General features: G+C 49.8%; 1 protein-coding gene across 3 annotated transcripts in view; it reads right to left on the bottom strand.

Annotated features, from left to right (window-relative positions):
* The window catches only part of CAPZB (capping actin protein of muscle Z-line subunit beta), a 35,600-nt gene that overhangs the window by 17,943 nt on the left and 4,214 nt on the right, over positions 1-13,443 (bottom strand). The window contains exon 1 of one of the 3 annotated variants that reach the window (XM_075840516.1): positions 8,316-8,499. The exons of 1 other annotated variant lie outside the window; for it this stretch is intronic. In XM_075840516.1, the coding sequence (XP_075696631.1) occupies positions 8,316-8,318 (3 nt within the window). In that variant the 5' untranslated portion in view covers positions 8,319-8,499. Of the gene's footprint in view, positions 1-8,153; positions 8,199-8,315; positions 8,500-13,443 lie in introns of those variants that run through there. One more of the 3 variants, XM_075840515.1, reaches the window with a different exon arrangement.

Genomic DNA, 13,443 nt, shown 5'->3' with positions numbered 1-13,443 from the left:
TACAGACCGGATACGTCTCGCAGATAGGGGTTTGCTTCAGTTGTATTCGGCTGAGGAAATCCTCTGAGCTAAACACACCAGCCGGACACACTTCTGTCTGATAACAGGGAACAACAGCTTGTATTCGAACGCACAGTAAACGGAGAAGATAGATTACACTGTAGTAGATGGGGGGGGGCATGTGTCCATACAACGTGTGCAGATTCTGCATCAGGTTACTTGGAATCCATAAAAAAAACGGCGGAGCCAAATTAATGGGGTCCCCAAAAACAGAACTGGGTGCAACTTTCTAATACACACCCCGGTCCAAACTTCCCCGCCCTGTGGGAGGGGGTAGAGCTGTAGAATAAGCTGCCCCCGCATCCACCGGTTCAGACCTCCTCCTCATACACTTCCCTTCTTCGCAGCCCCTGGATAACTAGCACATGGTCACCACCTTTTGCAGAAGACAACTGATAACAGATAACAATAGCTCACAGCAGAAGAGCGCAGACCAGATCAGCCGTGCCCATCATGTATGAGGCAGGTTACAGTTTAGCTTCAGTCATATTTTAAGCATGGTACCAGACAGGGCTCCCTGCAGTGCCCCCCACTCGGCCTGGGATGGCTGATGCTGGAATTTGCTGATGCACAGAATAGCAGAGCCGGTCAGGTATCAGGTTGTCGCTCCAGCTCTGGTCAGCAGTGAAAGCTGAGAGGTGACAGCTCCCTGGTATGTGTAGTTCTGGCCTCTGCGTCCGGGGTCCATGGAGGAAGAAGTGACGCTGCCTCATGGTGTCAATCTCTGCATTATTAGAACCCGCACTGTGCACAATGGATCAGGAATTCAAGTATTTAGAGAAAAACGTAAAAAGCCCAGGTAAGGTGGCAGTCTGCCCCGTACCGCAGACAGGTGGCCGTGTGCCCCGTGCCGCAGACAGGTGGCCGTGTGCCCCGTGCCGCAGACAGGTGGCCGTGTGCCCCGTGCCCCGCAGAGACGTGGCCCCGTGCCCCGCAGAGACGTGGCCCCGTGCCCCGCAGAGACGTGGCCCCGTGCCCCGCAGAGACGTGGCCGTGTGCCCCGCGCCGCAGAGACGTGGCCGTGTGCCCCGCGCCGCAGAGACGTGGCCGTGTGCCCCGCGCCGCAGAGACGTGGCCGTGTGCCCCGCGCCGCAGAGACGTGGCCGTGTGCCCCGTGCCGCAGAGACGTGGCCGTGTGCCCCGTGCCGCAGAGACGTGGCCGTGTGCCCCGTGCCGCAGAGACGTGGCCGTGTGCCCCGTGCCGCAGAGACGTGGCCGTGTGCCCCGTGCCGCAGAGACGTGGCCGTGTGCCCCGTGCCGCAGAGACGTGGCCGTGTGCCCCGTGCCGCAGAGACGTGGCCGTGTGCCCCGTGCCGCAGAGACGTGGCCGTGTGCCCCGTGCCGCAGAGACGTGGCCGTGTGCCCCAGAGACGTGGCCGTGTGCCGCAGAGAGGTGGCCGTGTGCCCCGTGCCGCAGAGAGGTGGCCGTGTGCCCCGTGCCGCAGAGAGGTGGCCGTGTGCCCCGTGCCGCAGAGAGGTGGCCGTGTGCCCCGTGCCGCAGAGAGGTGGCCGTGTGCCCCGTGCCGCAGAGAGGTGGCCGTGTGCCCCGTGCCGCAGAGAGGTGGCCGTGTGCCCCGTGCCGCAGAGAGGTGGCCGTGTGCCCCGTGCCGCAGAGAGGTGGCCGTGTGCCCCGTGCCGCAGAGAGGTGGCTAGATGAACCCAGGCCCCATTGTGGCATTATGTCCAAATTCTTAATTTGACAGAATTCTGGAAATAAATAAGTTGAAGTCTCAACCAAATAAACAAAAATAACTGAAACCTTGTGTTTCTAATTTCTCTAGAAAACTAGAGCAAGGGAAAGTTTCTATCCGGAGTTTTAAGACCCCGATGGCCTCGGGCAGCGTCCCGAAAGAAATGAATGTCCAAAGAGTCACGAGCAAAATATAACGTGCCAGAGGGTCACAATTATAGTGCATTGCTACATCTGTGAACAAGTGGGGGGCACTGCGGCACCACCCTAGGTCCAGGCTATAAACGCTGCATGAGGCCTTACCGCTGCCGCCGGACCGCTCGCTGGGGCTGCACGTGATGCCGCTGTCCTGTCCATGATACGACGCAACACTGCAAATAGCAGCATCAAATATTCCAAGGACGCGGATCATTTCTGTGTGTATCTATCCCTCATTAGATTTACATGAGAACAAGGCGCCTCGTACCTCCATGTGGTCGCTCATTCCAAATAAAGTGGCCGTCAGAAAAGTTTTAAAAAGAAACGGTCTCAAGGAACGGAGGGCGACGAATGTAACAGAGAAGTAGAACCGTTCAGACAGCTAATGAGAAAAGCAGAGCCGATGGCTTAGGGTGGTAATCCCATTAATGGCGGTCTTCTCCAGGGGGTCATTCTACGCCCACACACTCATCCCGGCCCATAGCGCGGCGTAAATCCTGTAACTGCCCGCGACTGGTGAAGACGTCAGATGTGGAAGACAAGAAATGGAAAGTAACGAATGTAGAAGAGAATCCCAATAATATAATACCCCCCTGCCCGATAGAATACCCCCCCGTACCCGATATAACCCCATCATCACATAAGGCCACACTGAGATTTCTGGAATAAATTATACATAAATTACCAACTATTGTTCCCTGTTATCAGCCATTGTAGTCTGAGCAGAGACTGACAGTAGGACAGGTGAATGCAATCTACTGCTCCCTGTTATCTACTACATATGTGTGACTGATATCAGCCACTCCTCTTATAATGCCGTTAGAACATTATAATTATAAGCGGAGGACTGTGAGGGTTACTGGCCCTTTAAGACCTGGATAAAAGGAAGTTGCGCTAAATCTGGAATGACCGGCTTTCTTCATCTCCGCCTTATCTGTTGCTCAACCCGCAGCATCTTAGAATATTCCCGTATGTACAGCAACGTCATCGGAAACAAGGCCCAGCCGGCAGACAAGACATAACAAATAAGGCCTAACGCGAGGCACTCTGGTGCTTTGTATTGTGGAAGATCGACTACTCCTATATCTGACTACATTAAACATTACATCTCCGACTATGCATTGCAGCAGACATAGAAACAGCAGACGGCAGCAGTGAAGTGACACATCCAGAAGACTCACACCCAAAAGGGGGGTAGAAGAATTATGAATGCTGCTCTGGAGGTGACTGAAGTATAAGCCCTCATGCACGCGACAGTGTGTGCTGCCCAAATCCCATCCGTGATCCGTGGAAAGCTAGGACATGTTCTATCTTTCCACGGATCAGAGTGTTGGGTCCGTTTTCACGGACCCGATTGACCCACTAAAGTTAATGGACCCGTGAAAACTATCGGGTGCCACTCGGATGCCTTGAACAAACGGCCTGAGCGGCACTCGGTCGTGTGCAAGACATGATGTAACTCAAAATGGTATTGTACATTAGGCTATTCCATAGTGCCTGGTCTAAACACTACATCTCCCACAATGCTGCACAGACACTCAACCAGCAGGGGTTAAACTGTACACTGCCATATTATCGCTAGACAACAGCCAAAAAACAGTCATATTATAAAAGGCTAAGAATCAGATGTCACCCTATAATCCGGCAGCTGATAGCAAATATTGTATCCTCTCCGATAATCCACATCATCTAATAATCCGGAACCTTTCTGTACATCAGTGGGAGACCAGTCAGGAGAACTTCTCAAGAATTCATTTAAAGGGACACTCCACCTTAGAAAAACGCGATTAAGGCCTCATGCGCACGTTGCGTATTTTGCTGCGGAAAATACACAGAAATACCGTAAGAAAGGTGTCGACAATAAAAATGAATGGGTCCGCAGATTATCCGTAATTACGGATGGAGACTACGGTGGTGTGAATGGGGCCTAATACTGCGGGCTGAAGGCTGGTGTGACGGCGTGTCTGACAGTCTGGTTGCTAGGGATACATTGTAACAACCCCACTCCTCCCAATGAAGTAATCAGCCCTTAGCAACCAGACCTCAGCTCCAAGCCAAGTAGTCATTGAACGGACGCAGCGAAGGGGCAACGAGTCCCGGCAGAGCTTCAACCTCCCTGCTCCATCCAGAAAATTATACGTTTCCTATACACAGTGCGTAGGGTCGCCCTGAACTGCTCATCCACCGCCCTGCGGGTGACGCTTTACAGGAAATAGTTGCCGCACTTCACCTTTCACATCCACCCTGCGATTCAGGCACCAACTCTAATTTTTGGCCGGACAGAATGGAAAGCGTCAGGACGCCGCTGACCGGAGACTCGTGGCTATAGAGTTACGTGACAGATGTGAAAGTACTAATGTGACGGAATGTGGAGCCCGACGCTGCGCTGCCCCCCCCGGCCGGAGATGGACTGTAATATTCATATAATGTACGGCGGTACCTGGCTAGGAAGCAGCTCTGCCCTCCGTAGGACATGTATAAGGCTGATGTATGTCATCATGTAGGCGATGACCCCCATAACGCTCCCCGCCCCCCCATAGTCACATCAATGGGGCCACAACACGGATGGATTTTCATACAAATTTGCTGCAACTTAAAACCTCTTCGCTCCAATAATAGTGAATGGGACCCGAGCCGTTCAGCAACTTCTTCCCATTCACTTCTACTGGAGCGTAACTCGAGCAGGGAAAGTCGTGCATCTCAAATTGCGCAAGTCGTTTCGTGTGACACTTCGGGTCGGTATCGGTGAACTGAAGTCACAGCCGGCGACCGTTACCACAACCTGCAATATGACACGATAACTTCATGTGCAACATCATAGTAAAAGGGGCAACTCCGGCAATACACGTGTATTATGGAACTGCCCTTCAAGCAATTTCCTAAATAAACATAGGCTTGTGTCTACGGCCGCACTTCTATTAACCATGGTCATGTGACACCTTTGAAACGGCGCCAAATTATTAAACAAAGTGAAACACGCTTTATTAATGGGTCCTCGTTGGCACGTGTATGACAGATCACGCCTGGCGCAAGGTTATGACTTAAGCCACGCCCCTCTCTATAAGCCAATGGCTCGGCTGGAATAAGGGAGGGTTGAAATACGTTGATGAATAAGATGAGCATCAAAAGTTTCCTGCAGTACTAATGGGCGCAGAGTGAAGTAACCGGCTAGGGACGCAAACCACGGCGAGTAAGTGTCAGTTCACACACAGCTGTTGGGTGCGGATTTTGACGCGGGAACCGCGTCCAAATCAGACGCTAGAAAAAAAAAAAAACACGCCACAAATTGCCTCCCATTGATTTAAAGAAGGCCCTTCGCAGAAAAAAAAACGGCATGCTCTTTCTTCGAGCGGTTTCCACCTCTGAAATCCCATTGAAATCAAAAGGAAGCAGAAAAATCCTGCGGCGCTCGTTTTGAGCGGTTTCCTGCGGCGGTTATTGCCCAAGGTCCTTACATTAGACTTTACAGCCGCAGGCAAAAAACACGGCACACAAAACGCGAAAAACAAAAGCCTCCAAAAAACACTGGAAATTAAAAATCTTTCTGATTTTTTTCTGCCTGCCAAAAACTGTGTACTAGGCCTAAAGTGCGAGCTGCGGTTTTTCTATCAGGTTCAGCGAGTTTCCTGCTGCAATTGTGAATTCCCGAGAGACACGAGGCAGAGGTCACATGACAGCGGGAAAAAGCAAAATAACGAACAGCCACGAAGCAGAAAAATCCTGCAGGAATCTGGGGGCTCGGAGGACAGGACCGAACATGCAGCTCCGACAGCAGGACTCGGCCTCACTCTGCCCCAGCTTGTTCTAGGAGGAAGAATTGTGCCCGGCGCTGCCCACATCCTCCACTGCAGGAAGTTACCACACATGATTCCCCATAATGCACAGCACCAAGCTACATTATAAAATATATGTGCCCTCCTACAACATCACATCTTACAAGACCCCTTTTTTCCAAGATCTCTGCTTGGTATCAGTGAATGGGAACATTCTTGTCTATACCTAGAAGCTGAAAACCTGTCCTGATACTTCTCACAGCTGAGGGCTTGTTACAATTGTATCCAGTCTAGACAATCCAGCCTAGATTCCAGACTGATACATTGTAATCAACTATGAGGACAGGAAAGAGATTTGTGCTGCTGATGCTTTTAGCTCATAGAGTATCATCTAGACTGGATACAATTGCAACAAACCCTCAGCTGTGAAAAGTATCAAATCTAAACAGTTGCTGGCCTCGATGTAAACATTCACTAACAGCAAGCAGAGATCTTGAAAACCGTGAATAAATTACATAAAGTTGTAAACCTTTTATGATTAAGCTCCATGTAGATAAGGCCCCTATGATGAACGATGTACAATAGATACAGCATTTTCACGCCCTGAGCGGTTCAGGAACGTCGCGGCGAACGAAAACGGTGAACAAGGAAGTCCCAGAAAAATCAATGGAGACGAAGATAACACGTCACTAAACCAACATAGAAGAGAAACATAACAAGAACGCTGCAATTCCCTACACACTGTTACGCAAAACCATGAATGGACATCTCCTATGGCGCCTCCCTGGACAGAAACGGCTGATAACATACAGCAATAGCATACAAATGCAATGATAAATCTCCACTGTTTATCAGGAACTCAAACATTCAGATACAAGTTAAATTGATAGGGGGCCCCACAGATCGAAAATGAGGAGGTCCCTGTCCATAGTCCCTGTCCTCCTAATCAATGGCAGAAATAGAACCCTCATAAGTTTATAGGGCACATGTAACGGACCCCCATCATTCCCACCTGCTGGACCTCAAAGTGTCATAAAGAGGGCCAAAGACATTAGAGGGTTTGTTACAATGTATTAGTGTAGGCAAGAGCGATCAGCCTGGAATCCAGGACGGAACATAGGTTGTGCTGCTGCTGCGTTCAGCTCACAGAGCGTTGCCTGCAATGATACACTGAAACGTGAGCACAGCGTCGACATGATTATACACACACACACACAATACTACAAAAAGCTCAGGCAGCAAGACCAGGTCATACCACCCTGAGTGCCACCTCCGAGCACTGGCAGCTGATGTGTCAGCTCACCTGTCCACTCTGACCCACCAATAACCTCAACACGGAGCACATATAGGATATCAGGGGTTAAAAAATGACCCTCTGCCCTCTATACATGTATCCTAGGTGCTATATATAGGTATGCTGAGGATCCACAGAACCGTGGACATCGTCATCTCTATATAGGGACCGGCCAGTGTGCAGGACATTATACAGGGGTCCTGAAGTCTATAAAGGAACAGTCCGGCGTGCAGGGTGTTAAACAGGGGCCTAATCTCTATATAGGGACAGGCCGGGGTGCTATACAGGAGTCCTGATCTCTATATAGGGACAGGCCGGGGTGCAGGACATTATACAAGGTCCTAAACTCTATAAAGGAACAGGCCGGGTGCAGGGCGTTATACAGGGGTACTGATCTCTATATAGGGACAGGCCGGAGTGCTGGGTGTTATACAGGGGTCCTGATCTCAATATAGGGACAGGCCGGGGTGCAGGACATTATACAGGGTCCTGATCTCTATATAGGGACAGGCCAGGGTGCAGGGTGTTATACAGGAGTCCTGATCTCTACATAGGGACAGGCAGGGGTGCAGTACAGGGGGTCCTGATCCCTATATGGGGACAGGCCAGGGTGCAGGGTTCTATACAGGGGTCCTGATCTCTATATAGGGGCAGGCCGGGTGCAGGGTATTATACAGGAGTCCTGATCTCTACATAGGGACAGGCAGGGGTGAAGGGTGCTATACAGGGGTACTGATCTATATATAGGGACAGGCCAGGGTGTTATACAGGGGTCTTCATCGTTCTATAGGGACAGGCCGGGGTGCAGGGTTTTATACAGGGGTCCTGATCTCTATATAGGGACAGGCCAGGGTGCTATATAGGGGTACTGATCTATATATAGGGACAGGCCGGGGTGCAGGGTGTTATACAGGGGTCTTGATCTCTCTATACCGGGGTGCAGGGTGTTATACAGGGGTCTTGATCTCTCAATAGGGACAGGCTGGGGTGCAGGGTGCTATACAGGGCTCTTGATCTCTATATAGGGACAGGCCACGGTGCTATACAGGGGTACTGATCTATATATAGAGACAGGCAGTGGTGCAGGGTGTTATACAGGGGTAGGTTGGGCGTTATACAGGGATATAGATGTTATTACATGAGGCTGTAGCTCCTCAACTGTCCCCATAACGCGCCCTGTTCCCCTGTGTAGTCATGGTGCCCGCAGTGACGTCACGGCCGCAGTGGGACAGACAAATCCTCGGCTATCTCCCGCGGGCGTCCCACCTTCCCCCCACTGGAGGGCATCCCTTGCCGTTACCATGGCTGCGGTGGGTGAAGGCCGGGCTCTCCGGTACGGTGACGGTTCGGTATCGCTGTGCCCCGTAGGCCCGGCGGCGCCTCCACTTCCTCAGGACCTAGGAGTGAACATCCGGGTCAGCGGCTCCCGAGCTCCGGAGACACCTACCACACTGCACCGTAAGCCAATCAGAGCTTCTCCTCCCAGCCATCACCAAGTAAGGAGAACGTGACGTAACTGACATAGAGGCGGAGCCTGTGGCCGAGCGGAGAAGGGCGGGGCCAACAGTGTTCGTAGTAATGAGAGCGAGACTGACAGGAGCGGAGGGGGCGCGGCATAATAATAATACAAAAAAAATACAATAAATAATACAAAAAAATACTACAAATAATACTAATAATAATACTAAAAATAATAAACTAATAATAATCATCATAAAAATAATAGTAATAATACTAATACTAAAAAATAATACTTCTAATAATAATAATAATACAAAAAAAATACTAAAAATAATACTTTAAATATTAATCATAAGAATACCATAATAATACTAAAAATAATAATTGAAATAACAATCATAATAGTAATAGTAAAAATAATACTAAGGCTATGTTCACATGGAAGAATTTTTGCGGCAGAATCCATGGCCTCCCATTCATTTCAATGGGAGGTGAACACTTCTTTTTCCCGCTAGCTGTTTTTTTTTTCAGCTAGCGGACAAAAGAAGCGTCCTGCCCTGATCTTCAGGCGGATTCTGCCCAAACCTCCCATTGAAGTGAATGGAGTAGGAATCTTACAGCTGATGGCAGGAATAATCCTGCGGTGGGACTCGCCAATCAAATTCCGCCATGTAAAAATTGCCTAATAATAATAATAATCTATAACTAATCATCACAATAACGTGGCGGGGGCCAGTCATATATAATAATAGTGTTGGTGGTAATGAATGTGGGGGAGTAGGGCATTGTCCTCTTCATGGGCCTGCAGGCAGTGTGCCCCTAATATGTAAATAAAGATTAATCACATGTCAATGTGTAGAATTTTTGTTTCATCCCTTCCTTTTCCCATCCCTTGGTTGAACTTGATGGACATATGTCATTTTTCAACCGTATTAACTAATATAATATAATGACGTTCTGCAACTTCCTAATTGACTTTGTGTTTCAGTTCCTCGTAATTTTTAAGATTTCTGCTTTCTGCCAGTAAATGGGAACATTTTCTGTTTACATCTAGAGGTCGTAACCCCATCCTGATCTAGTCCTGCTCACACAGTTGAGGATATGTTACAATGTATCAGTGCTGGTAGTGAACAGCCTGGCGTCCAGGACAGAGATTTATGATTTTTTTGTGTTAGCTACCATAGTGTTGGCTGTAGCAGGCCGCCTCTATGCTGCGTATGCCCTCGGTCACCAATGTCATCTGTCCGCAGTTATGCTTTCAGGGAGACTTTAGATGAAGACTTGGTGTAAATACATAAGCTTGTCCCTAAATTCATCTCTAAGGCTATGTTCACACGGGGTATTTTGCCGAGTTTTTTTACGCGGAAACCGCGTTGCAAAACTCGGCAAAAACGGCCCGAGAACGCCTCCCATTGATTTCAATGGGAGGTGTCGGCGTATTTTTCCCGCGAGCAGTAAAACTGCCTCGCGGGAAAAAGAAGCGACATGCCCTATCTTCGGGCGCTTCTGCCTCTGACCTCCCATTGACTTCAATGGGAGGCAGGAGAAAGCGTATTTCTCGCTGTTTTATGCCCGCGGCGCTCAATGGCCGCGGGCAAAAAACGGCGCGATAATCGCCGCGAAAATCGGCGTGCAGGGAGAGGAATATCTGCCTCAAAGTTCCAAACGGAATTTTGAGGCAGATATTCCTCCCCCAAAATACTCCGTGTGAGCATAGCCTAAAATTGCAGCGTGAGTGCCCCCATGAGTACTGCCAGCCAGAGTCACCCCACTAACAGTGCCAAAGTGCCCCCAGATGACCGCTTACATATCACTTTCTCTCCCATTAGCGAGCTCTATGGCTGGAATCACATTTTTGTTGTGTTGTCTAACGTTGCCAATTACAATGTATCAAAAAATTGAAATATTGAATCTTGAAATGTATCAGCTGTAATCTGCATTTGAATTTTGTGATCATAGGTTTGCAGATGAAACACTTTGTAAAAGCGGGCAGGTATTTAAAAAACGCTTGTCTTTTTTTTATACTTTTCTTTTGGCAGCGTTTTAATTGCAAAATGTGAACCCAGCCGATCAGCAGAGATCTACACTGGAGAACGCTACTTGTCCGACAGGTGTGGTCAGTTAAAGTGTAACCAAACTACTAAAAAACGTTTGACATGTCAGAAGTTTTGATCGGCGGGGGTCCGAGCACTGAGACCCCCCACGATCACTAAAAAGAAGAGTCAGAAGCGCTCAGGTGAGAGCTGTGCTGCTTCGTTTCTGATCGGTGTTCAGATTCATAGACTTTCTATCGAGCCCGTACATCACGCCAAGGAAAGCCAATCAGAAACGAAGGCCCTGTGACACTGAGTTTTTTGGCGCCTTTTTTCTGGAGCTTAATGGCTGCGGCCGGAAAACACGGTGAAAAATGCGGCGGACCTGACAGAATTTTGAGGCAGATTTTTCTACCTGCAAACAACTCAGTGTGAACAGGTCCTAAGCAGCATGGCGCTCACTTTTCCTGACATGGCTGCAGCAATGATTTGTCCATATGCCCATGTGATCGCTGCAGCCATCCAGTGGCCTGTGCTGTATACCCGCTGTATACCCACTGAGGCCAGAGACTGGATGCAGCAATAACGTGGGAATATTGACGTCATTGCTACAGCCATTTTAACAAACAGGAGGGCCGGGTCGGCTGCGCTGGAACGTGGGGGGATGTCAGGGGAGTAATGCTTCTTTTTTCGTTTTATTGCATCCCCCCCCCCTCCTCGGCCACTTTTGTTTTATTAATTTAGAAAATCCCTTATCAGGCTTTGCTGGAGTCTTGCCCGCTCTTCCATGGGTTTTAGAATAGGGGGTGCAGAGGTTGCAATCGTACCCAGGTCCCCTCTGCCACATAAAATAAATGGCACATGGTAGATGGTGGGGGGCCTGTTACACATTGGAGCTCGGAAGCTCTTGCTGATCTCCCCTTTTTCTGTGATCAGTCCGGGAGAGTTGGGCCCCATGCACGCGACCGTACAATCGCCCCATTCATTTCTATGGCCGATGGACACCTTCCCGTAAGTCTACGGGAGGGTGTCCGTGCCGCAGAAACCTGCCGAAAAAAATAGGAAATTAACGTGCTCCTATACTTTATAATGGGAGCACGGCTTGTAAAAACGTCCGGCTGTCCGCGGCCGGCCGTGTCAGTTATTGCGTGTCGTAATTACGGGCACGGTCTTGAAGCCTTGGTTAGGATGTGTGAGTCCACAAAATGTCTGCGGGTGACGGGACTCCAGATGTGTAAATACTGAATACACGGGTCATACACATGGGTAGTGAATATCCTGTAAATGATGCCCAGTCATAGTGCTACGTACAAGCATGAGGAAGTAAGACGCACGCCGCGTTCACGCTTATCTCCAGTGTACACAAAATAAAAAATACATCCGAGCACGCCCCGGGGAAGGAGCGCTGGACCGTCAGTCACATGATATCAACTACAGTTGGTAAAAATGATATTCTGCTGTTTCTGGAAAAGCTGGGTGAGAACTGATATGGCCGCCCTCATCACTGCCACAGTTGCTGTCATCCAGACACCTGAATGCTGCATCTGCCTATATATATGTATGTGAGCAAGTCTAGGCAAAAGTGACAGTCAAAGGCTTAGGAAACTGGGACCATCCCGGGGTCGTCTCATGAGGATAACCCCTGTACTACGCCCTATTAGGGACCCCGTTCTGTAAGACCGGCTCTTGTTCTGGGGGGACTCAATCTGTCCATATATTACATGGACCGTTTTTCTAAAAGGCCGCCATGTAGTACTACATGTTCTGTGCCGGGGGAATGCCTGGCCAGCTGCGGCTTTCCCTTAGCAAAATCAGTTGTTTGCTGTGGGTTACGGAATCTGGGGCCATGGCGACCTGGATCTTCTTTATTCATTACCTTTTGAGGTAATACATATTTCCTGGAGTCTGGGAAAGCTGGGCGACAGTCCCTAAAGCACTTAGGAGGAATTCCATAAAACCTAATACAACCTGTTTATCGCAACCAGGGCCGGCCTTAGGGTAGATGGCGCCCCGTGCGAAATTATCTTTCGGCGCCCCACGCCATCATAAAAAAATGCCCCATAAAAAAGTATAATGCCCCACCACAGTATAAACCCCCTTTAGTGCCCCACAAACAGTATAATAAGAATATTTAATAATATATTATAACCCCTTCAAGGACACAGTATTTTGTCCTCTAATTGTGCCCACACAGTGTTATGCCCCCTAAGTGCCCCTACACAGTATAATGTCCGCTTAGTGGCTTCCACAGTATAATGCCCCCACTTATAGAAAGTGCCCGCTGTAGATTGTGCCATACAGCCTCCCTGTAGACAGTGTTACAATCCTCCACCTCCTCGTACAGTGCCATACAGCCCCCACCTGCCCCTTGTAGAGTGTCATACAGCCCCCACCTGCCCCTTGTAGAGTGTCATACAGCCCCCACCTGCCCCTTGTAGAGTGTCATACAGCCCCCACCTGCCCCTTGTAGAGTGCCATACAGCCCCCACCAGCCCCTTGTAGAGTGTCATACAGCCCCCACCTGCCCCTTGTAGAGTGTCATACAGCCCCCACCTGCCCCTTGTAGTGTCATACAGCCCCCACCTGCCCCTTGTAGAGTGTCATACAGCCCCCACCTGCCCCTTGTAGAGTGTCATACAGCCCCCACCTGCCCCTTGTAGAGTGCCATACAGCCCCCACCTGCCCCTTGTAGAGTGTCATACAGCCCCCACCTGCCCCTTGTAGAATGTCATACAGCCCCCACCTGCCCCTTGTAGAATGTCATACAGCCCCCACCTGCCCCTTGTAGAGTGTCATACAGCCCCCACCTGCCCCTTGTAGAGTGCCATACAGCCCCCACCTGCCCCTTGTAGAGTATCATACAGCCCCCACCTGCCCCTTGTAGAATGTCATACAGCCCCCACCTGCCCCTTGTAGAGTGTCATACAGCCCCCA

Source organism: Rhinoderma darwinii, chromosome 10 (assembly GCF_050947455.1).
Source record: "Rhinoderma darwinii isolate aRhiDar2 chromosome 10, aRhiDar2.hap1, whole genome shotgun sequence".
Lineage (NCBI taxonomy): Eukaryota > Metazoa > Chordata > Amphibia > Anura > Rhinodermatidae > Rhinoderma > Rhinoderma darwinii.
The sequence above is the reverse complement of the archived record's forward strand: the minus strand, read 5'-3'. Positions and strand labels throughout refer to the sequence as shown.